The sequence below is a fragment of the Vipera berus genome (assembly GCF_964194415.1).
Source record: "Vipera berus genome assembly, chromosome: 2".
Taxonomy (NCBI): domain Eukaryota; kingdom Metazoa; phylum Chordata; class Lepidosauria; order Squamata; family Viperidae; genus Vipera; species Vipera berus.
In genome coordinates, this window is record NC_138203.1 from 215,739,745 (window position 1) to 215,764,018 (window position 24,274).

At 41.4% G+C, this 24,274-nt stretch overlaps 1 protein-coding gene across 2 annotated transcripts in view; it reads right to left on the minus strand.

Annotated features, from left to right (window-relative positions):
- GRK6 (G protein-coupled receptor kinase 6) overlaps positions 1-24,274 on the minus strand; it is a 34,274-nt gene that overhangs the window by 5,473 nt on the left and 4,527 nt on the right. Inside the window, exons 2-16 of one of the 2 annotated variants that reach the window (XR_014025552.1) lie at positions 20,984-21,079; positions 14,316-14,428; positions 13,817-13,894; positions 13,202-13,302; positions 11,521-11,613; positions 10,612-10,675; positions 9,917-10,057; positions 8,087-8,277; positions 7,775-7,812; positions 7,559-7,648; positions 5,786-5,994; positions 3,206-3,290; positions 2,942-3,079; positions 2,688-2,825; positions 2,428-2,519 (exon numbers count right to left, since the gene is read on the minus strand). Coding sequence is in view for 1 of the 2 variants with exons in the window: in XM_081320771.1 (XP_081176897.1) it covers positions 2,385-2,519; positions 2,688-2,825; positions 2,942-3,079; positions 5,786-5,994; positions 7,559-7,648; positions 7,775-7,812; positions 8,087-8,277; positions 9,917-10,057; positions 10,612-10,675; positions 11,521-11,613; positions 13,202-13,302; positions 13,817-13,894; positions 14,316-14,428; positions 20,984-21,079 (1,625 nt within the window). In the remaining variant the exon portion in view is untranslated. Of the gene's footprint in view, positions 1-2,384; positions 2,520-2,687; positions 2,826-2,941; positions 3,080-3,205; positions 3,291-5,785; positions 5,995-7,558; positions 7,649-7,774; positions 7,813-8,086; positions 8,278-9,916; positions 10,058-10,611; positions 10,676-11,520; positions 11,614-13,201; positions 13,303-13,816; positions 13,895-14,315; positions 14,429-20,983; positions 21,080-24,274 lie in introns of those variants that run through there. The other variant, XM_081320771.1, reaches the window with a different exon arrangement.

A 24,274-nucleotide genomic window follows, 5' to 3' on the forward strand; every position in this document is an offset into this window, starting at 1 on the left:
CATCACCGGGAAACCGTGCCCACCCCATTGCCGGCATACATTGTGCGATGTCACGTGACGTTGCGAGTTTGACATGTCTGCTCTAAAGGAAGAAGAGTTATACGAAGTAAGCTATAGCTCACAAAAGTGCATGTCTTTTAATAAAATTGGTTAACTTAAAAGGGTGCTATTAAAAGCCTTTTGATCTATGTTTGTTTAATGGTCTGACAGCATAATGGTTTATGCTGGATGTGTTTCTAATATGGACTTTCCCCTAAACAGCAAATGGATCAAAATGACCACTTGAAGGTGTTTAGGAAATGTTCTGTCTCATTTAGAGAATATCAAAGCCTGCTTGTGTGGAAAGAAAATAGAAATAAGAAAATAGCTTATTCCTATCATTCCTAACTTGACCTTCCCCTCATGGCAGAATTAGATCATTCTTGATCTAATATGGACTTTCCCCTAAACAGCAAATGGATCAAAATGACCACTTGAAGGTGTTTAGGCAATGTTCTGTCTCATTTAGAGAATATCAAAGCCTGCTTGTGTGGAAAGAAAATAGAAATAAGAAAATAGCTTATTCCTATCATTCCTAACTTGACCTTCCCCTCATGGCAGAATTAGATCATTCTTGATAGATGAAAAAATGTTCACCCTGAGACTCCATTACTAAACTGAATTAATAATGGGTTAAATTAATATAACTTAGTACATTAACTGGCAACTACTTATCTGCTTTCTTGGGATCCTTTGAGCTTAAGGAGGTAAACAGGGAATCTACAGCAGTGAAGCCTACTACATGTTTGTCTAACCACTGCCCCTCCTTGCTAATCAAATAAGCTGAAAGGATTAATATCATGGGAAATAAAGAAGATTGTGAAAGGCTGCAGGAGGCAATTAATAAAGCTCTGCTCCCATGATCTTGTACAGGACTGTGATGTGGCCTATCTTATTCAACATCTACGTGAAACTATGCGGAAGAAGAAATGGCATGGAATTCTGGAAGGAGATATCACCCATCTGCTGATGGTGTTTAGCTCTATCACTCTTGGGCAACCAGTATGAAGGAAACAACTCATATCCTTCAATCCTGCTCGGGCTCGATAAGAAGGAGCAAGCTTGTAAGTCCAGTTCTGCTGCTGAAGAGGAAGTCTGGTTCAGAGAGTACTTGTTTTGAAAGAGGTTGCAACCCTCCGAAAGAGCAAACTCATAACTTTGGCAAGAAGTGTTTGCACAATTACATTTAATGTTCCAGCTGTGACCTTTACTGGGTTGGTATAATTTGGCATGATTATTTATGCTCTTTAACGCAACATGTGAAAAGCATCCAGAAACTTATATAAAAGGTTGCATGCGGGCTTTTGTCTGTTACTTAATATTAATATTAGCACTCTATTACACCAATATTGAAAAATCTGCATAATTGTTCAATGTTTTCTGTCCATTCCTCTTTAAAGTAGCCTTAAAAACTTATGAAATAACTATTTAAAGGGCACCCTGCTTCTTTATAAATTTGTTTGCTTATCTGTATATACAGAAGATGCCTGAGATTACATAATTTGCAAATATTGTTTATTCCATACATATCAAAGAGTTTTCTTCTGGCTGTCCCCTAAAATGTTAAATGGTCTTCCTTAAGGGATGCAGTTGATTCTAGCTCAATTTCAGAAACAAAAATTAAGAGATATATCTTTTCAATCCTGTTTGCTAAACCGCTCTTAGCAGTTTCATTTTATGATTAAGAAATAGCGGTATCTCTTTGGTGTAATAATCTGACAGTATTTTTGTGATTTAATTGGCTTTTAGTTGTTGTACATTGCCTTAAAATGCTTTCAACTGAAATACATCAAAATAAGATAATTTTCTTTTGTTCTTTTGTTCGTCAGGGCTAATACAATTAAAAGGAACATGACTGTTAAGTTAAGTTACCAACCCAAATCAAACAAGCCTAGAATAATTGTACTTTGCTGCAAGTCACACTTAACTTCATTCCAGGTTTGCAAACTGAAACCTGTTGCTTACTGAACAGGTTTCCAAGGTTTATTCAGAAAATAAGTTGCTTTGGATATTAAGGACTCAAATCTTAAGGATCTTGTCAATCAACTAAATTTTAGCTGTACTATACTGATGATGTTACCTAGTTTGGGTAATGAAACGTCTGCAAGAAAACAACCAGGCTCAGAGAGCACCTAGGACCCCTCATTTCAACCCTGAGCTACAAATATTCTCCTCTATCAGTAAATTAACTACTATGTCCTAGAGATGCTCCAATAGAGGATGTGGTGGGAAAGCTGAGATGAACAACTATAGAAACTATCTAATGGTAGGAGCCATTCCAAACAAATACGTCTCCAAGGGGGATCTCATCAGGCAACGCCACTCAACCCTGTCAGGTGAATTACCTGTCGGCTGAAGAGACGCTGGAGTAGACCCTTTTTGGGCAGGGGAGGCTGCTGCCCTTTCCAGTCCAGATCAGGAGGTAAGATGCCGTCTGGACCAAATACATTCAACTCCTTGAAACATTCTGTATCTATCATCTACAAAACAATAATCAAAATTTCAGAACTTACTATAGTCCTGCCCACTTGTTTCTCAGAGCAGCATCCAAAATCAGCTACCAGTGCCAGTTTTTGTGGCAAAAGCAGATAACCCATTTTTTTTTAAATTCTGCTTTCAGAAGCCCCATTTCCCAGAATAACACCTACCTCGTTTTGCCAGGGAATAGGGACACTTCCTGTTGCAAATTTATGATAGAAGTCGTGGTCTATTTGTTCTAACTCTACCCCTTTGACTGTGGAAAACTGCTCAATATCCAGGACGTCTTTGCAATAAATAGCTTGGGGCTAGAAGGAATAGGTGGAAAAAGTGTATGGAAGGCTTATTTTCTTACATTTAAAATAGCAAACAATATTATGGGAGCACAAAATGTGACTACACCACACATGCATTTTCAACTCACATCAGGTTTAAAAGGTGGGTCCAGCATCCCGGCTTCCAGCCGCTTGAAGTTCAGATTTTTAAACAGAGGATGGTCTTTCACTTCTTGTGCCCCAGACCCTCGGCAGCCCAACCGTTCCAAGGGCTCCTTGCACAAGAGCTAAAATGCAGAACAAGAAGTTCAAACACAAGACTCTATACAGTTACGCAGCTTCCACCAAAAGGGGAATAAATTTAACCCAAATTTAAACTGTTAAAATTACTTTAGGGGGCAAAAAATACTGACCTAACGCTTGAAGTATTCTTTGCGGACTGTTTTTTGTCCTGCTCACTATTTGATAGCTAACAGCCTTTCCAGGCTTCCTCATACACTGCAGATACAGTTGAGAGACAAAATTAAGACATGTGTCTTCTTGGGATATCTAATGAATCTGGCTCAGAAAGGGTTTATTAATTTAATTAATATCACAGGCTGGTATTAAACTACCATATTTTCCGGCGTATAAGACGACCCGGCGTATAAGACGACCCCCTACTTTTCGTGTTAAATTATAGGGTTTGGGCTAATAACTCAATATTTCACTTCCTGGCACACAATCTGCATATTAACAACTCGTTTAGCATTAGTACCCTTTTTTTATAAGTGCCAGGATGTTGCTGAAATAAAAGAGGTAAACTTCGTGACCCTCCCAGCCCGTGCATAAAACAGAAATGAAAAGGCTTAAGCCTTTCCGTTCCCAAATACCAAGGTTTCCCCCGAGTTTTGCGCGGTTAAACAAATGGCATTTGCGTATTAATGTTTCTCCACGGAGCACAAAATTCGCCGGAATTAAGGAAAGTGGGGAGCTAAAGAATCTGGGGCTACAGGGAATACCTCTGGCACGACAGGCAACCCTGGGAAACATGAGGACTGTAGCGGCACCCTCAGTTTGCACAATCCGATCCAGAAAGCGCCCAGAGGCTCCTTCGTTACTTCTAACTGCAGAACGTCTCCACGTCCCGCCCGCCTTGCCTTTTAAACCCCGCCCCCTTTTCCCCTGTAACGTTTCTCTGCTCCGCCTGCTCTGTGATTTGCCCAGCTTTGCTCCTTCCCTGCCAAATGGGCGCCTCGCCTTCTTTCCTCTGAGCTCTCTAGCTTGGTGCGCTGCCGCTCTCAGTTCCGCACTCCGTGACCGGGCGATTCTTCTGGTCGGCGCGGTCAGGCGGGGCCTCGGTGGGAGCAAAGGTGCTCCTTTCCTACTGTTCAGCGGCGCGCCTCTGGGGACCGCCTGCCCCTCCTCTCGTCGGGGACCTGACAGCCAGCATTGGAAGCACCAGCATGACCAGTCCTAGAGAGAGCAATGGCGGCGGCTGCAGCAGCCGCCCCATGATCTGACGAGAGTTTGCCCTCCATCACCCGTTCGCTGTTGGCCGCCTAACTACGGGTCGCCATCGCCTACCTCCATTCACCCAGTGATCCCGCCATCCAGCAGAAAAGATCAGAGAGGTGAATAGTATTTTCCGGCGTATAAGACGACCCGGCGTATAAGACGACCCCCAACTTTTGAGATGATTTTCATGGGTTAAAAAGTCGTCTTATACGCCGGAAAATACGGTATCATGGTGAGGGACCTGTAGATTTCTGATACATATTTTCCTCTGATTTGAGGGAAACTAGTGAGGGAAACTGAGGCCCACAGTGGGAGCTTGATTTCGCCTTCCATCCGTCCTTCTTCCATGCCCCTCTCTTGTTAGTCAAAAATGTGCAGAAAGGATATTTGAAACAATGGCTATTTATTTATTAGTTAGTAAACTGGGAAATCAAGTTTATTTCTAAACAAAGGAAAGTTACAGAATAAACATCTATACGAGTTTATACAAGGATACAAAAAATTTAAAGAATGATTTAATTGCTTTCTGACAGATGTCAGGTAGGATTAGTTTGTATATAGATATACTGAAATGTGCAGCAGCACAACTGCAGCAAGATTGTGCTACATACTGGCCTAAATACAGGTTTGCATTTAACTTTAATATATAATATGGTTTGTTTTGCTTCAACCTATGCGGGTGATACATTGCCTGTGATCTATAAACCATCTTTAATGGTTTGGAATCTACTAACCAATAATCCATGGTTTAGTATGTGGTTAAAAACCCAGGCACTGATCATTGATAATGAACTGAAATTCTTGCACTTAACTGGCTACCAAACTACCTTAAAAGTATTTTTGTTCCTGTTTTTTTTTTAGCAATTTAACACATATAGTAAAAAAAAATCTTTGATTTTTGTTTTGGCTGAACCCATTCTGGAGTAAGCCAAAACAGCAAATTCGGTTTTAATTATATTATAGTTTCCACCTTTGCAAAGGAAAGGGCTTATGTTGTAAATTCTAATTTACGGGAGCACCTTTTGCCGGCGTTAACTTCCCATTGCCCTGTGCGCTCCCACAGAGAGGGCCTCCTCAGGGTGCCGTCGGTCAGGGAATGTCGACTGGCGGCCCCCAGGGGGAGAGCATTCTTTGTGGGCGCGCCAGCCCTTTGGAATCAACTGCCTGTTGAGCTCCGGATGGCTCCTGACCTTCGCTCGTTTCGCCGCGACCTGAAGACTTGGTTGTTTGAACAGGCCGGCCTGGATTGAGGGACTGGGATTTTAAAATTTAAAAAAAAATTAAATTTTAGAATGTGTTTATTGTTAAGGGCTATTTGATTTAATTCTGTTTTAATTTTTATACATTATGTGTTAGTTAGTTAGTTAGTTCCTTCGGAGAGGGGCGGTATATAAAAATAAATAAATAAATAAATAAATAAATAAATAAATAAATAAATAAATAAATAAATAAATAAATAAATAATTGCCTGATGGTGAAAGAGGCAGCACACCTACCATGGAACAGAGTGAGCGGGAGGCAGGTGAGAACTTCTCAGAATACTCTTCCTGGACTTCCTTCACCAGACGTTCCACTTCTTCACGCTTGATCTTCTTCCTGCGCTGCTGGAATGGAGACTGACCCTCAATCATCTCATACAGCAGGCATCCTAAGGCCCACCAGTCTGGGCTGAATGTGTACCGTTCGTTCTTCACAACTTCAGGAGCTGCAAAAAGAACCATTTCAACCACATCTTTACACAATCTTTCCTTATGATCTTAGGGAAATGTCAGGCACAAAAAAACGCCAGGGCCACACATTAACTTTCAATTAAACTGATTTATTGCTCATGCCTACCTGCAGGAATCTACTCAACGAACAGATAGCATTATTTTGGCGCGAGATAAGGGCTAACGGAATTCAAGAAGGGTTGAATTTAGCCTATTTGTGACAACGTAGAGACTCTCTAGGCTGATTCCTCTTCTGACTGGGCTACGGCCACTCCTCCTACAGGAAAGCTCCAAAGCTCAGTGGGTGTAGTAGTCTTTTACATCCATTTATTTGTTTAATTGTTTGCCCTTATCTTATAACCAACTCTTGACAACTCCCAACAAGTACCTCCTAACCAACACCCGTGTTTTGATACTAGACAGGCCTATAAAAGCCTGAAATCTTGAAGAGCCATTGCTGGTCAACATACAGAACACCAAATTTAATATATCAGCAGTCCAGTTCAATGTAAGACAATTTTCCAGGATTAATGGCTCCAATGCACTCTGACCAAAAGTACTGTATTTTCCCAGCTTCATATTTACCGTAGGGTGGGTGGTAGTGGTGCAAGAAGGATACTTGCAAGGAAGAAGCAGAAGTAGTGAAGAATGCATTTTCTATTTCCCCTTACTTAGGATTCGGAGATGTAACACCAAATGCAAGAGGGAGCCATCTCTTTCCGTATCCTATGGTAATTACAGGCTCCAACCTTTCTATACTGTTCGTACAGCAATGTCACAAAACTGTGGATTCCTTCTCTTCCATCTAAGCAGCACAAGGTAATCAATCTCCTAGGGACATCTATCAAACTATCCAGAAGATGAATGCAAGCCAACTTGTACCGTTTGAATATTTACTCCAACTGCAATTATATTTCTAGTCTGTAATCCCTGGATGGTTTGGGACATAGAATGTGCAAAGAGTAGTTGACAGCAAATGAAATTCTGCTTGTCTGAGCTACTCTGATTCAGTGTATCTGGATTTGGGCACTGATGTTTCAGGAAGGAATGCTGCTACACTTCTACACAATCCTGCAGCTGAATATTTAAAAAACCCTAACCCCAGTCCAAAGTTTGAAATGAAAATTTATTTCTGGGTAATTTGAAAAAACCTTCCCAAGTAGCTGCCTCAGGTTTTCCAACAGGCCTACTTACAGATCTGTAAAAACATGAGGGATTTATTTGTTTTACCAGTACTGTAATATTTCTGTTGGCCCCACAAAACAAACAATACTGGGAGTCCAAAGGTAACCCTGAAGGAGAAATATTTGGATCAAGCAAGTTATTGTCAAAATAGAAGCAAATGAAGCGACAAATGCATTTCCTTATCCGGCCCTGGAGATCTAGCATAGGTGACCACTTTCTGCCAGTTATTCAGACTTAAGCTCAGATGCCCTTTAGGATGACATTCACCTGTTTGGCCCTGTTAAGTTGTGACAAAATATTCTGTCCTTGCTCTGATGGGCTTCACGATTTCCATCGTTTCCAGTCAACACCTCAGAGCTCTTCTTGGATACTCACCCATGTAGCCAACGGTTCCAACCCGACCTTTTATTGTCTGTTCTTCCGGAACATGAACAGCTAGTCCCAGGTCAGAAATGCGGATGTGACCTTGTTAGGGGAAAAGGAGACATGAGAACGCCTTGTTTACAGATTTCCCTCGCTTACTATAAAAAGGGAGTAGCATCAACTTACCCATGGAGGGAATCAATTGGTCTGTGAAAAACATTTACTCACCATGGTCATCCAGTAGAATATTCTCTGGCTTCAAGTCCCTGAAGAGGAACACAGTAAGAATTAACGTCATCAAGATGTTCACACAACATATTTATCTATATCTTGGGTAAAGGAAATATCGATCAGGCAGGACTAGTTTCCTTAGATTTCACCAATACATATTTTCACTTCCTTCAGGAGGAAATGCATCTGACCAGTTTCTGAACAATAACTGTTATTTTACAGTAACAGCACTCAAGTCATTGCACAATCCTTACTGAGATGGTCCACAGCTGAATTCCAGCTGTGCCCAGAATAAAAGTGCATCCTCACCTGTAAACTATCCTCTCTCGATGGAGGTCTTCCAAGCCACAGCAGATTTCAGCTGCATAGAAAACAGCCCGCGGCTCTTCAAATCCTGCTTCTCCCATGTGGTAGATGTGGAACTTCAGGTCTCCACCATTCATGAGAGTCAGGACCAAGCAGAGTGCGTCTTTGGTTTCATAGGCATAGGCCAGACTCACCTACAATAAAATTGGATCATTTCAGGGCTAAACCAAACCTAAAATAGCTCCAGAAAGCACAGCATCCAGAAACAAATATGCAGAACTGTGCTGTCTATTCACCTTTACAAACACCCCAGATATGCAGAGACAGAAAAAGCTCTTGAAACAAGATGTTACTCAAGCAGGCATTAACGGTAGTTAATAGCTAACTGCGTGCTATAATGTTTAATGTAAAGTTAAAGTGGTGCAGAGGAGCTAAAAACAGTGGAGGAAACAGCAGAAGTAGTGAAAAGGACAAATATAGAGAGGTCACTGCAAGAAGACGCTGTGCAGTTGATTTCTCTTCAGTGAAATAAGGACAATTACAGGTAGATAAGGTTGCTCAGTTATCTCAGCGCATTCCCCTTTGGGATCTTTTCAAAACTGGTTTCAATAAAAGCTTCTCAGGGGAAAGTCCAGCAGACTGCAGGCAAGCCCAATTGTGTACTCTCCCCCATCAAATATGGCCTGATTTAGAATCAGCTGGGAAGGACAGGACTCATGAGATAATCCTACCTATGTAGCCTAAGTTTCAAGTGCTGCACATTGATACTGGGACTAAAGCCATGGAACAGTTTTGCCATCATTTTGTTAAATGCAAGTGCAAAACAGAAAGGAAGGAAGGAAGGAAGGAAGGAAGGAAGGAAGGAAGGAAGGAAGGAAGGAAGGAAGGAAGGAAGGAAGGTCTGAGGAGAAGACTGAGGAAGTCATAGTTAGATGGAATTGATAAGATTCTTAGCACAAAAGAGAGGTGAGAAGCTTAAAAAACAAAATATATGAAGCGATGCATGGACATGGTTTTCAAGGACCAACAGGTCTATAAAAAGGTAAAGGTAAAGGTTCCCCCGCACATGCATGCTAGTCGTTTCCGACTCTAGGGGCCGGTGCTCATCTCTGTTTCAAAGCTGAAGAGCCAGCGCTTGTCCGAGGATGTCTCCGTGGTCATGTGGCCGGCATGACTAGACGCCAAAGGCGCACGGAACGCTGTTACCTTCCCACCATAGTGGTCCCTATTTCTCTACTTGCATTTTTACATGCTTTTGAACTGCTAGGTTGGCAGAAGCTGGGACTAGTAACAGGCGCTCACTCTGTTATGCGGCACTCGGGATTCGACCCACCAAACTGCCGGCCTGGTATATATTTAACTCTATATGTTTTCCTCTTCCCACCTCATGCCCTAACTGCTTTGACTTACTTTTTCTAACTCCTTTTCTATGATCTACATAATATTTCAATCCCAAAAGGGTGTAGCGTGATCGATTTCTATGTACAGTATGTAAGCCTTAGATATATGGAAGAACGAGCAGTGTTATAGGTAAAATTGCCCATTAGCATTTAGAGCTTCCACAAAGCATTTACTGGTAGTTCCAAGATCCCATATAAACAGATGTCTGAGAGATGCCGGTAGTCCTGTAGCAGCTATAGATTTAGCATTAAAGGTTTATAGGCCAGGAGGGGGGAAATCCAACATCTCCTTCTTACCACTTGACTAAGGAAATCCCACTTACTTTAGCCCTGTCCATCATGGAGCAGAGACTGAGTGAGTGGACAGCAAGTAATTGTATGGCCAACCTTTTCTCAAACCCGGGCAGAAGTAAAGCAGTTCCTATGTACTTACTACAAACCTACTGTTCACTTTCTCCAGTATCTGCTTCTCGTTTAAGGCCATGGCTTCTCCTTTCCGCTTTTTTATCCGCTTTTTCTCAAGCTTCTTGCAAGCGTACATCTTTCCGGTGGCCCGCACCTGGCAAGCACAAACCTTTGAAGGGAAGAAATTAAGGGTGATGGTTTTGGCAGTTCATGAAATTTTATCAGCGTTATCAGTTAAGTGGGTTTATTGGATTCTGAAGTCATTACTTTGATATCGTCAAGCAAAAATGCTGTGATATCTTAGCGATTAAATGGTTTATTGACTCCATCATAAAAGCCCTGGCTTTTACTGCAAAAAAGGAAAAAAATATGAGTTCATAGCCTTCCTGCTGAGAATAATATGACAGTCCTGGAGCTCAGAATCAAACCTAAAGAAATGGGTTAAGATCTCATTCTTGCTGAATCCTTACATGTTTTGCAGCCATTAGCATTTCCCCGATTGCAAAGTTTGGGGCATCAAATGTAGGAAGCAGCAAGAAAGGGCTTTAAATACTTAGCATATCAGTCGTGCTATTCAGAAAGGTACTTGTGATCATCATCAGCTCAAATAACCAAGATCACATTCTTGTGAAGTTCTTGTTAAGAAGCAGAAAATGATTCCATACAGTGGCTTCCTAAAAGCAGGCAGGGGAGCTACCTCCTGTGGGTGGTCCAATTACATACCTCTCCAAAGCCTCCCTTCCCTAGCACACGATATTGGCGGAAAGTGTTCTTGGTTACGTGCTGCCTAAGAGAAAAACAGAGGTAAATTGCCCATTAGAAACTGAAGCCTTAGTTCTATTCTCCTTTGAGCAATACAACATGCAAGTGTTGTGATTCAGGGTCAGCCTGTGGGTTTGGCAGTTGGGTCGGACGATTCAGAGGAGGAGGAGGGGGGTGTTGGAGAGCTTGCTGAGAATAATATTGAGGCTCCACAGAGCCCTCAGCCAGGCCCGTCCCACCTGGTTACGACGCAGACCCAGCTGTGTGAGCCTGACAGCGTGGATGAAGATGACCCACAGCTGGCCCTGTTCAAGGACGCCCGATGCAGGAGGCAGTCAATCAGGAGTAAACAGAGGAAGGCAATGGGGCACCTCGGAAGGAGGCAGAGAGAAGCCATGCCCTGAACTGTTTAAAAGGGGAATGCGTGGGAGGGCTGGTTTGCTGAAGGCAACCGTTTGAATAGCTCCTGTTTCATGGTTCGTGTTTGCTCTCTTTGCTCTGTTTATGTTTTTATGTTAATAAATTTGGCAGGCTTAGTTCCAGCCTCTTGCCTTCTTGTAAAAGGGGTTGTCCCTGCCTTTTCTGCAGGGCCGGTAGCAGGCTGGTACAGAACAGCAAGCAATATTTTATACATGAGCCCAATGAAGCGGAATGAAAACAGAATCAAGTTCTAGCAGGCTAATGAGTTAAAATCCTGATAAGGATTGGATTCGTTTTCATTATGTGACCGAGATTCCCCATCCCTCCCAGCAGTCAGCAAGATTGTTAAGGGCAGGAAATAGGATCTTTAGACTATATACTGTATAAACAATAGGTCCAAAGAAGCTGGATCACAAGTACCACAGAGTCCATAATAAAAATAAGATTTACCTTTCCAGATACTTCCACTGCAGGAAGCGGTTGAAGTAAATGCTGTCAAGATAATCAGCAAAAGGTGCCACACTAAGATAGTCATGGATGAGCCTAGAAAAGGAACTAGAGCCTCTTAGGAAAATTGAAGTCACCCCATGCAGAAAAATAAAGATGATGAATGAGCCTGATGCTTCTCTGTTCAAAAAACTGACTGGATGCAAGTTGGGAAACTCTCACAGAATTAGGAAGACTCATAATTTACCGGTATTTGGCCAAGGCAATTCCAAAGACACTATCCTATAGGAAAGCCAAAGATATAATACCCAACTTTGATAGCACTAGGAAAGTGATTCTCATTTATAATGCCCGTTAGAAAGAGCAGGAGTCAATTGATTCATTACCGAGTTGATAAAACTTTTTCGACAGATGCAGTAGAGCAGGCATGTCAAACACAAGGCCCGGGGGCCAGATGCGGCCCGCGAAGTGGTTTCATGTGGCCCACGAAGCCATCCTGGAAACAGTGAGGGAACGGTCCCCACTGCCTTGGCCCTGGACCAGAGACCCTCAGATCTGTCCCACTCCTGCCCAGGCCCCCATAGGCACCCTTGATGCGAACGATGTAGAGCTGGCCACGCCCACCCAATAGGCCATATGCACTCTAGCCACGCCCACCCAGTAGGCCACGCCCATCCTGGCCATACCTATCCGGCCCCCTGAGGGCAACCGCAATGCTGATGCGGCCCTCAATGAAATTGAGTTTGACACCCCTGCAGTAGAGGACTAGATGATCTTTGCTAGACAAATTTGGGCCAGTACCTGTTACCAGATAATATAGAGGTTTGAGATATTTATTTCTTTATTTCTTATTTCTACACGCCCTGCCTCTCTTGAAATCAATATAACGGACACATGATGTCTAAGGAATCTCTAACATGGTTGCTAATCAGTTGGCAAACTGGCTTAGTTTGGTTGAGCACGCCCTCAGCTATCTAACGAAGGTATAGTGTTTTCCAGGGACAAAGAGTATGACCCAGAAGAAAATGTCTGAATCTGAAACGTAAGGTTAGCATCTCTTCTTTCCCACCAGTTCTCAAAACTTTAACAGCTCTGCTAATAGTGGCTCAGTGGGTTAGGAGGCTGAGCTTGTTGATCGGAAGGTCGGCAGTTTGGCGGGTCGAATCCCGAGTGCCGCATAACAGAGTGAGCGCCTGTTACTCGTCCCAGCTTCTGCCAACCTAGCAGTTCAAAAGCACGTAAAAATGCAAGTAGAAAAATAGGGACCACTGTGGTGGGAAGGTAACAGCGTTCCGTGCGCCTTTGGCATCTAGTCATGCTGGCCACATGACCACGGAGTCGTCCTTGGACAAGCGCTGGCTCTTCAGCTTTGAAACGGAGATGAGCACCAGCCCCTAGAGTTGGAAACGACTAGCACACATGTGCGGGGGAACCTTTACCTTTACCTAACAATCTAAATATTACTTACTAAGAAGATATGCACAAAGATGCTCTGCTCTATGTTGCCTAGTAGCTCTTCTATGGCAGGAAAATGAAAAATACCGTACAACGAGTTCTAAAATTTATCAATAACAAATTCTCCATGCGTTTGGTGAAGAGCAAACTTAGACCTTGTTGAGTGACCAATTACTGTCCAGGAAATGTACACAGTATTCATCAAATTCCACCCACTCCCTCTACTCACTTGGTAGATTCCTTAAAGAGTTCTTTACTTGGTTCCTCTTCCAGTTGCTCAGAACACAGATTTACCAGCTCCAAGGGTACTTCAGGGACGTGGTCCACACTCTGAGGACAAAGCATCAGTGTCAAATGAGGATTCACAGTTCTGCAAGAAGGAAGAGTTTCTCTCCCAAAGCACCAGTCTCTGGCAGAATTACCATGGAGCTGGAGGGAATGGGACAGGGCGGCAGCAGGAATAAACAAGAAGAAATTACTACAGTCTCGTGGGGTTTCTCCTTGCATTTGCTAGACCTTTAGAGTTTGTTGTAGGATAGAAACTTTGGCAATGAATGATGTTGACACTCAGTGATATTGATTGCTATTCTACAAGAACCAGGCACTGAATAAGAAAGGGCTGTAATGGGCACTTGCATCATCATCACAATCATCTCAAGACTACTGAGTTGTGACCATCCTGACTTTTACACACAAACACACACACCACAAAGCCCTGATAAAAGACTAACAGGGTTCTCACTAAAGCAATTGCTCTTCCCAAAGCCCAGCTTATTATTAGAGTAACTCACAAGGAGCCCCTTGGCTCCTTTGCTTGGCAGCCACAACCTGAGAAGCCCCTCACCTTAGGATTCAAGTATACTTCAATCAGGCGCTTCCCACATTCTTTCTGTTTCTCATCAGGGGTCACTTCATATTCGGCCTGCAAGGAGAGCAAATGACACCATTGTTACAGATCTCTGCTAAAAATAAAAAGGCAGCTGAAAAGGTCCAAAACAGCTATTCTGGGTATGAAGAGACAAATCATGGAGAATATTCTGTGTGTGCTCAGTATCGGTAAGCTGTCCAGATTTCGATATGAGATGAGTGGCAAATAAAATTGAATGAATGAATGAGTGAGTGAATGAGTGAGTGAGTGAATGAATGAAATATCTTGAGGAGAATCCGCTATTGCAATACATTTTGGAGACAACACTAGACCTTGCTCTGAAGAGAGCAGAACAAGGAAATAGCAGCAGGGCTACATGCATAGTGTGAAATGGATGCACTGTGGAACCCCAGATGAAAAAATGTGCAATTAGCGCCCCGCTCCCCAACAGAAGCTCATATTGAGTTGTGCTTACCACAGCATCCAGGAACTTGACACAGCGCATGAGTTCCAGTCGTGTGTCACAAAAATGCCGGAAAAGCAGACATCCAATCGGCTGTTTATTACACAAGCTGTGGTAGTCCCGCTCTGGAAACAAAATAAACATGGTCTCATTATGAAAATACTTGAATCCTCTTTCACTGTGATATGGCTTTGAGTATTTTTATAATGAGACATTGAGACAGCACTTAAAACCACTTTTCAACACATTGACTTGCTGGCTGAGAATTTTGAAAGTTGCAGTTTGAATACATCTTGCGGGGGGGGGGGAAATGTGCCACTTTTGAGAAGACTGTGCAGCATCATTTACCACATCCAAATAACTATGTTCAAGAATAAAACCAAATCCACAATTGCCATGAAAAAGCCATCTTTTCACACTGAACTGTCTCGAAGAAAGAAATCTTCTATTTCCTATCAATTAATCTCGCTGTAGTTCTATGACATATCCTTTGTCCAACAAGATTCCAAGCAGACTTTCCTTGAGAGAAAATCAGCTCAGATAATTGCTTCCTGAGAAGATTTAGTATTTTGTTTTAGCCTCCTGGTGACTATTCCCAGCTAGAGAGGAAAGAAGGATCTTATCTCTATTCACGACTTTTGCAGTTACCCTTTTGTTTCTTTACTGCAGAAGCAAAAAAGCAAGTACCTCCCTGTTACTTGCCAAAATTAAGCCACCATATTTTCATTAATTATTTTTCTGCCCTTTGCTTCATTTTTATACCCAAGACATTGAAGCTCTCTTTCTTTTCTCTTTCTCTGTTAATTCCAAAGATAAACCTCATTCCAATCTTTGCTATTATCAAAGAAAGCATAGAGCAGGGGTGTCAAACTAAAATTCATTGAGGGCTGCCTGGGTGGGCGTGGCCTACTGGGTGGGCGTGGCTAGAGTGCATATGGCCTACTGGGTGAGCATGGCCAGCTCTACATAGTTCGCATCAAGAGTGCCTATGGGGGCCTGGGCAGGAGTGGGACAGATCTGAGTCTCTGGCAGAAGGAGGGTCTCTGGGCCTGGGCCAAGGCAGTGGGGGCCGTTCCCTCCCTGTTTCCAGGATGGCTTCGCGGGCCGCATGAAACCACTTTGCAGGCCGGATCTGGCCCCTGGGCCTTGTGTTTGACATGTCTGGCATAGAGGGAGAGAAAAATAAATATTCAGTTCATTTGTTGAATTGTTCTCTCAAGGTCTTTGTTCCTGCTTTGGGCATGTCAATACAACTGGAAGGAGGCAAACATTTAGGAGTGACCTCTATCAAGGGGCCACAAGATAGCTTTTCAATGAAGGTTCTGTTGCATTAACTTTAACTAGGAGATGACATAACGATTTGCCCATATCAGGTGAGAAAAGGAAGATCCATTACTGTGACCCTGGGCAGAGAGCAATAAACAGCTTTATCTGAAGGTGTGTTCTTAATCCTCATAGGTAGGTGTCTAGCCCACCATCTAGCTTGGTAAATGATACACAAAACTTAATAGTGTTGAGAACAGATTTTATATAATTCAGGGACTGATACATTATCTAATAATCCCTGTGAAGCCATCCAGATTTTTTTCTTGGTCAGAATGCCTGCTAGATCAGCTGAAATGAACTGAAATATATAGACAATGAGGAAAATTGTTCCAATGCACTTATAATCTTGAGAAACTCCAATTTTATCAATTTATATATTGGAATTATACCCTCTTTCCTTTGGGATCTCACAGTGGTGTACATAGCACTTCTTTACCTACTAACATACTTCTTTCCTCCATAGCTGAACATAGACGTAAACTGGCGTCTTCCTGACCAACACCTTAACTATTATTACATAATAGCTGCTCCACAGATATCCTACAAATCCAAACAATTACAGAGTCACGTTTGAATATATCAGGCATTTCATGCGTACTTTACACCAGTAGGTTCCTCTTCTAAGTGATTACTAATCACATCATCTCTATAATTACCCATAACTCTGTACTTTATTTTCTACCACTCTCCTTCTCTCCACAAAGCCCCCCAGAGCTGCTTTGGAATGAGTTGGGTGGCAAATAAATTTAAAAAACAAACAAATGGCTCCAAATAATGCTTGAGGTTTAGAGTTAAAGCATTATTTGAAGATATTTGTTCTCAGAAACACACTAACACAGTTATGCAGTGGACCTCATTTCTGTATACCCTTCTAAGCTGGGATTTTGAGAAAGAAAGAGCAATTGCAATTTGTTAGACACCATTAAAGGAAGGTCAATAGTTTTGTGCCCAGTAAAACAATGCTTAAAGATTTTTCAAGTCGGTACTGAGCAAAAAGCCCAATAGTGGCCTGGTTTGTTTTCCACATATCCTCAAAATTCATGGTGTTGTTTCATTACCCTGCTGCATTGTTGGAATCAGGACTAATCATAATTTCCCAGGAAGCCTCTTGCCCATAAATCAGCCTGCCCCAACCCTCTCATGGCACATGTTGTAAGACTCTCCTTCTCTGTGCAACAGCTTCTAAGGAAGCTGTGGTTTCCTGATCTGTGAAGAAAAACACCAACTCCAGAAACATGAGGGGGGAGGGGCCCCATGCAAATAAATCCTTTCTTCCTCTGATAGGAAATGAGTACATTGAATGAGGGAAAGTGAGGGGTTCAGAGCCTGGCAAGATTAGTTCTTTAGTTCTTAAGAACCTGGTCAAGCCAAACACAGGCAAGAGTTAAGTGCTAGACAGAAGCTTCACATTAGGTTGATTTGGCCCCAGGGCTCCATAATGGAATTGAGCGAAATTAATACATTATAGCTGAAAAATAGATTTCCCGAGAGATGGGGAGTTTCACGCTTTTCTCTAATCTTTCAACCACAGATTGCCAATTTCACACAACTTTGCTTGTTATATGATACAACTGCACAGATTTCTGTGCAGTTGTATCATATAACAAACAAAGTGAAATTGGAAATTAGAAAACCTACATACTGTTCTGTGCCCAGCTCACAATCTTTAGACACATCTATTATTCTAGGACATCAAGGTTTTAATGTGTACCACCTCTACATATACAATAGCATTCACTGGGTCATCAACATTTTTGATTGGGCATTATAAAGACAGATATTATAAGACAGATATTACTCCAATTTCAAGATGGGGAAAAGTGTACTTTCCTAATTAACTAAGGTCAATATTATAATTCCTAAGAGAACAAATAGCTAAGCTATGCAGAAAACGTCCAGGTTTTTATGGTTAGCATTGAAATATTGGCCGAGACCCAAAACTGAATTTTCCTCTTCCAATACAAGATAATGCATCAGAAGGAATAATTAAGTAAAACCACTCAAGGAAAAAGCCCAAGCATTATTGTGGACAGCACAAGGAAGCCTTACTAATTCAATGCCCAGTTAGGATCAACAAGAAAAATGGTTATATGGGAACAGAAGAGAAAGTGGACTTAATGAGTCAGTGGTATAATATGATCTGTATTCAGTAAGTCCCAGATATAATCCTTTGACTTGAGCGCCAAGGAATCAATGCAAAGTTTGATGACAACAATCTAACTCTATGCATATCCATCATTTAGAATCAAACTTTCAGAACATCAGCCTTCCAAATAGGAACAGACTCACCATGATTCTGTGTGTAAAAAAGCAAGTTTGGGGATGAGCTTCTGTGCTTCAGCCTAAGTTTACGCCATAGCATAATTATGTCAATGTAAAAGTCTCAACTGGTGCCACTTCTTTCAGATTCCTTATTTAAAGTTCAAAAAGCCTCACATAGAGGTATCCATGAATCCATTTTTCAGGAAGAATGTTCTCAGATTCTAGGCAAGCAGAATCCCCATCACCAACTAGATCCCAATTTCCATTGCATTTTTCAAGCAAGTAAGAAAATTCCTTTCTGAGCAGTGAAAGGATCTCAATTATTTTTTTGCTACTCTGTGCAAAGAAATTCCTGCCAGCTCCTTCCAGTAACACTCTATATATGCCCAGAGAGGGGAAAACTGAAATCAACAATTGTGGATCAGCATTCATCCAAACTTATGTATTGAGCTTTTGGGGAATACTTTAACACGTGTACGCTGGAAAGCTAATGGTTCTCCAGCCGCACAGATAGGACTTTCCAGTCCTGGCTGCAGTCAACTTGGCGGGAATGATGGGTTCAATCTGATTGGTTGTTTAGACTATGGGAGACTATATAAAGACTGCATGGTTACCCTTAATCCTCAGTACAGTTATAGTTATGAATAAAGCAACTATTCTTCTGTACTCATCTGCCTGGCGTCTTTCCTACTCGTCTGAACCCGAAACATAACACAAACTACCAGCCCCTTTGATTTTCCTTAATGCAATTATAGTACTTACAAAGTTATTTTATTTTCTGGGAGAGAAAAAAGTATCAAAATAGTATGGTGTATACACTCTAAACAGCCAACTCTCCATTAAAACATAGGAAAACAAAACAAAACAAAAAAATCAAGTCTTATGTAAAAGAGTTCCTTTAAATAAAAAGCAGTAGTATTTTTTAAATCAGAAGTATTTATTTGTTTATCAAATTTATATAACTGCCCATTTCACAAATGCCCATCTCATGTCCTAGTGAAGTGGGAAATGGTTACTAGATTTTTAAAGCTGCCTTAAGGAACAACACAGACTGAAGCTTAAGCCTGTTCCTCATCCAGACCCTAAGAGCTTCTCCAGCACTGAGACTGAACTTGGTTGGCTACAGGCAGGGCTTTTTTTCTCATAGAACGCTCAGAACGGAGTTCCGGCACCTTTTTTGGATGGAACCTTGTAGGGTAGGCAAGGTGGATTGTATGACATGTGTGAGTTCCGGCACCTTTTTCTTTTACAAAAAAAGCACTGGCTACAGGCCAAGAGACATAACTGGGCATTTTCAGCATATTGAGACCGTGCTATCGGATCACCTTGACTGACAGCCTCGTGTGAATGTTAAATAGGCAAGAAGAAAGTGCTGCACCCTGACAGTGGCGTAGCGTGGGGGGTGCAGGGGGGGCTGGCCGCACCGGGCGCAACATCTGGGGGGGCACATTAGATGCATTTTACTTTAATTACATCAGTATTTTCATAACAAACAATACATGTGCTTAGGGGGTAAGGGTTTCTTTAACTAATCTAGTGGAAGAGACTCGAGTGCTAAAATCCACGGGTTAGGGGGCGCAAATTACTTGCCTTGCCCCGGGTGCTGACAACCCATGCTACGCCACTGCACCCTGAGGAACACCACAAAGCAAGGGACATTGACTTACTCTCTCCTCCCGCCCTCCCCCCCAATGTTGCTTGGAACTGATCACAGAGGAAGGAGAACCACTGCAATGTAATTCTCCTCCCAATCCCTGAGGCCAATCCTAAATGATTGATAGCATTTGTACTCAAAGCTGCTGAGAGATAAATTCAGGAGAGTTGAATTGCCCTCATTTGAGTCCCACAAGCAGAAGCAATGCTGTTTCCAGTGCTGCATCAAGGCCTGAACATGTCTGAAAAGATAATCCACATCCTCCAGATTTATCAAAAAGTTCAAAACTTTCTACTAGCATAGATTCTCATAAGGTCTTTAATTGAGTTTACTGCAAAATTTTAAAATATCATGCACATTTAATGTGTTACAGCTGTGCTTGGAACTTTTGAAGACTGCGGTTGTGTGACTCTGAAACTTTGATCAGTGACCCTTTTAGTAACTCTGAATCTACATGCTTGAGCCTACTCTGAATGGCAGTTGCTCATAAACAATTCAAGCAGAAAGTTCTTTTCTAGCCTTCGTACTTGAGACTGTCTCTGAATTTAGCACACAGTACAGGACAGATGTGCAAAATTTACCATTTCAGGAACAGAACATTAAGCAAATGGAATAGTCTATTTCCTCTCTGGACCATGCTAACTGAGCCGCACTAGGAACAGTCTGGAGATTTTCTGAAAGCAGTTTATGGTATTCTAGACTTAGCATTCTGGACAAAATAAGAGAAACACCAAAATATTCCTTGAAAAACAACTTTTGTTTTGCAATTCCCTCAACTTACGACCATAATTGAGCTCAAAACGTCTGTTGCTAAGTGAGACATTTGTTAAGTGAGTTTTGCCTCATTTTACAACCTTTCTTGCCACAGTTCTTAAGTGAATCGCTGCAGTTGTTAAGTTAGTGACATGGTTGTTAAGTGAATCAGGCTTCCCCATTGACTTTGCTTGTCAGAAGGTCGCAAAAGTTTATGTCACGACCCTTGAATGCTGTGGCCATCATAAACATGAGTCAGTTGCCAAGTGGCTGAATTTTGATCACGTGATCACGAGGATTCTGTAATGGTCATAAGTGTGAAAAATGGACGTCACTTTTTCAGTGCCACTGTAGCTTTGAATGGTCACTAAATGAACTGTTGTGAGTCGAGGACTACCTGTATTCTGCTACTTTGTATTGTCCCCTCATAAGACAATCAGCAGGTCATAATGAGAAGACACAGTACAAGGCAAGTTAGGTAATAATGTCAGAAATATTTTTCATTCTAGTGGCACCATTATGCAATCCAGCACAGTCGTGCAAATAGATGAAAGAATGCAATTCACAGAGGATGAACCAACACGAACTTGTTCCAAGCATTTGAAGTCTTTTCACTTACAACCAAGCAATCCTTGTACCAGTGAAATGGGGTCAAGAAAGCTGCAGACAAAATCTTACTCCTCACCCAATGTATGCCTGAGATCTTCACACTGGCTGATATGTGGGAACTGCAACATTTGGCGCCATTTCTTACTCTTGCCTTTTCGATTCCCACCTCCACCTACATGAGACAAAGAAAAAAGAAAACACCAATAAAATAGTGACAAAATCAGAACACACTATTTATACCTATCCTGTTTTTACCAATTGCTGCTCAGCATCAGAACTCAATCAATGGTCAAATCTACCCCAATTTTTTTCTGAGCAATCTATTATCTAGACTGTAGAACATTTCCAAAGGACTCTCTGCAGACACAAATGATGAAAGTATAACTGTGAAGCGCTTCATTAAGATCATGGACCATGTCCCTATAAATAACCCTCAACGACATAATTCATTGAAATATGATCTCCAGGATTCTCTTCCATATCACAATTGCAGGTAAACATTACACTCTACTCAGTGCCAAGTCCTGAATACACAAATGAACTTGCTTCACAAAAGAACAAGTGCCAAAGGAAAGGAACTTTCAGATTTTGCCTCATAGGGCTGTGCAGTGCTTGAGATCACATGGGGACTACACAGGAGCATAAATTTAGCACCTATCTGAAATTCTTTGAATAAATCACATCTCTAGGACTGAGTGCAGCCACAGAGAGCAGCTGTGTGATTCTGGGAAAAGATGCCACTTCTTAAAAAGAATTGCAGACTGATGCTATATTCACATGCTTCAGGGTACCTAATCCAAAGTCTTTTGCACAGCCTTATTGCTAAGAAGTCAAGTCGATTTATGGATTACCAATATATTGACCACTTGAGTTTGAACATTAAATAAGGATACGCCTAGCAATATGTAATTTACAATGCTAATAAAAATAAATTAAAGTTAATTGTTGACTTCCTCTAAAATGCTCTCAGGTACTATGATGGGATTATAGGAATTTAAAACTACTTCAGTTTCTATATGTACCAGCAATTCATCATACAGTATCCAGCAACCAATTTTTCCCCACTTAGGCCTTTTTATTGCCTTGAGTACCTAGACAGCATTAACCCATACAGATGCTTTGCAGAAAAACAGATTCCTCCCCGTGTCCCCCACAAACACCTCCATAACAGTACAAACTACAGGGTAGTTACAGTCTTAATATTCTTACAGCAAAGGAATCAGAAGATTAGAAATACTGATATGCAAGACCATCTATAATCAGAACATGTCAGGATTTAAGGCTAATAGTATTTTTTTTTCTTGCAATGCTTATACTTCTAAGAAGGAAGCAAAAGGGAAGTTTATTCTTAAGAACTTTTTGTCAGCCCAACCTTTACTTACAAACCAGAATGGTTAAACTGAAATAGGCTGGCCAGATTTCCTGTGAAACACTTTACAAGAAGATTTAAATGCATCTATAGAGTGGAGGAAGACAACAGTCAGCTCAGCGGCCCAGAAGTTAGCAACTGCCTCACTAACTGAAGAAACTGTGTTCATTACTTTGGCAGCTTATAAAGAATGCTGGTTCTTTGTACCACCAGCATCCAGTCCATCCTTTATGTAATCTATGGTAATGGATTGAATGGAAGATGAGCAATATTTCTAGAAAATAAAGCTTCATGTTTGAAAGAAGTTACAGTACAGATAATTTGTTATATTGAAAAGAGGAGGCTAAGTGTTGGCATTAGAGAGGATATTTAGAATTAACACATCACAGTTCTGAGACTCATTTTACTGCTTTGGCTGATCTCAGGAATTGACTTGGTTGGCTCTAGTTATTGCTTAAATGGGGGGCCATCTTCAAATTCCAAGGGTCTCTTGGCTAGATTAGGAAGGCAAAAGGATATCCTGGAACAATAACAAATCATTTCTGGAGCACTGCTAAAAAAATGTATGAATGAAATCATGACGACTTGAGCTTGAGGGCATCTACCTGAAAACTTAACCATGGGGTACAGAGAGCAGGAAAGGGACAGAAGAATACAAAAGACTGATATGTAGCAAACCCTTCATTTTCTTTTGTATTAGAGAAAAGACATTGCTTAAAATGGCACAAAATAATTGTGCCATACGACTGACTATACAAATCTAGGAAGGAAGTGAATCAAGGCAATGGGCAGCCAGCTGTACAATATTCTCAACTGCAGCTCCATAAAGGGAGATGCTAACGAGCACCAGAAGTAAATATTCCTTATAAAGGTCTATGTTGTAAAAGTTTTAGCAATGCAAGGCTCCCAGAGCAATCATTTAACAACCCCCCCCAATCACTTTTTCCTTCCAAAGAAGAAATCCATTGCAAAGAAAAAGAAGACAGCAGATCAGCCCCATTCTATTCTTCTTATCTGTTTGGAACGGTCATCTACCATGGCAGAATTGCTCAAAAAGGGGGGAAGATCCTCCAATTTCTCCTCTAGTAAAATCATTGCTAATTCCCTTTAGAAAACATTTGTACTGTAAATAGGATTCACTATGTGCATAACTGTAAAGGGGCACAGCTTAATAAAAGCAGCTTAGATTTTGTAAGTTATTTGAAGTCTAGAGGGAATTTATAAGGAGAAGCGAGCCAAAGAGAGGCATATCATAAATATACACAAAACTGACGTTCTCTTTGATGAATGCTGTAAAATCAGAGTACATATGCATTGCTGAATGTATATATATTTATATATGAAAAAAAAATTAGAACGTTTAGCTATCATAAAGACTCCTTAAAACTGTGATTCCTTGCATGGCCATAGATGCATGTTTTTGTCTGTCTGAAAACCAAGAATGACACGTGATAACTCTTCCCAAGCTGAGTTCTTTATTGTTTCAAACCTATAGACAAAATCTTGCCAGACTGAGCATTCTAGTTACAGTAGCTACTTCTATAGTATTCTCTGTTAACTATTAGAGAAAGGCTGACTTCACCCTTTTTCTCTCACATTTGCTATCTGGGCTGAGTTGCCTCTTACTCCTCCGGAATGCTCACCCTTCTTCCTGGGGAACTGTCTCTTCACTACATTCCACCATATAATGTTGCTGTACATCTATAGGACTTATTATTGCTGCATTCAAGATCACTATCTCATACATGTGCTTCAGTTTCATCTTAGTATTGTTGCATCTCAGGGTTGGGAACTTCAATTTTTTTCCACCTTACAGAGTCTTCACTGATATGACTGCTAGTGTAGTTATCTGCCATTTTGAAGCAGGAAACATTAAATAGTACTGTAAGATCTATAGTAGGCTTGATTATGTGCCTTTGAGTTGTCAACTCTTAGTGACCATACAGATTTTCTCCTTAATAATCTGTCCCTAATCTGGTCTTTCTTCCAATGGTGCAC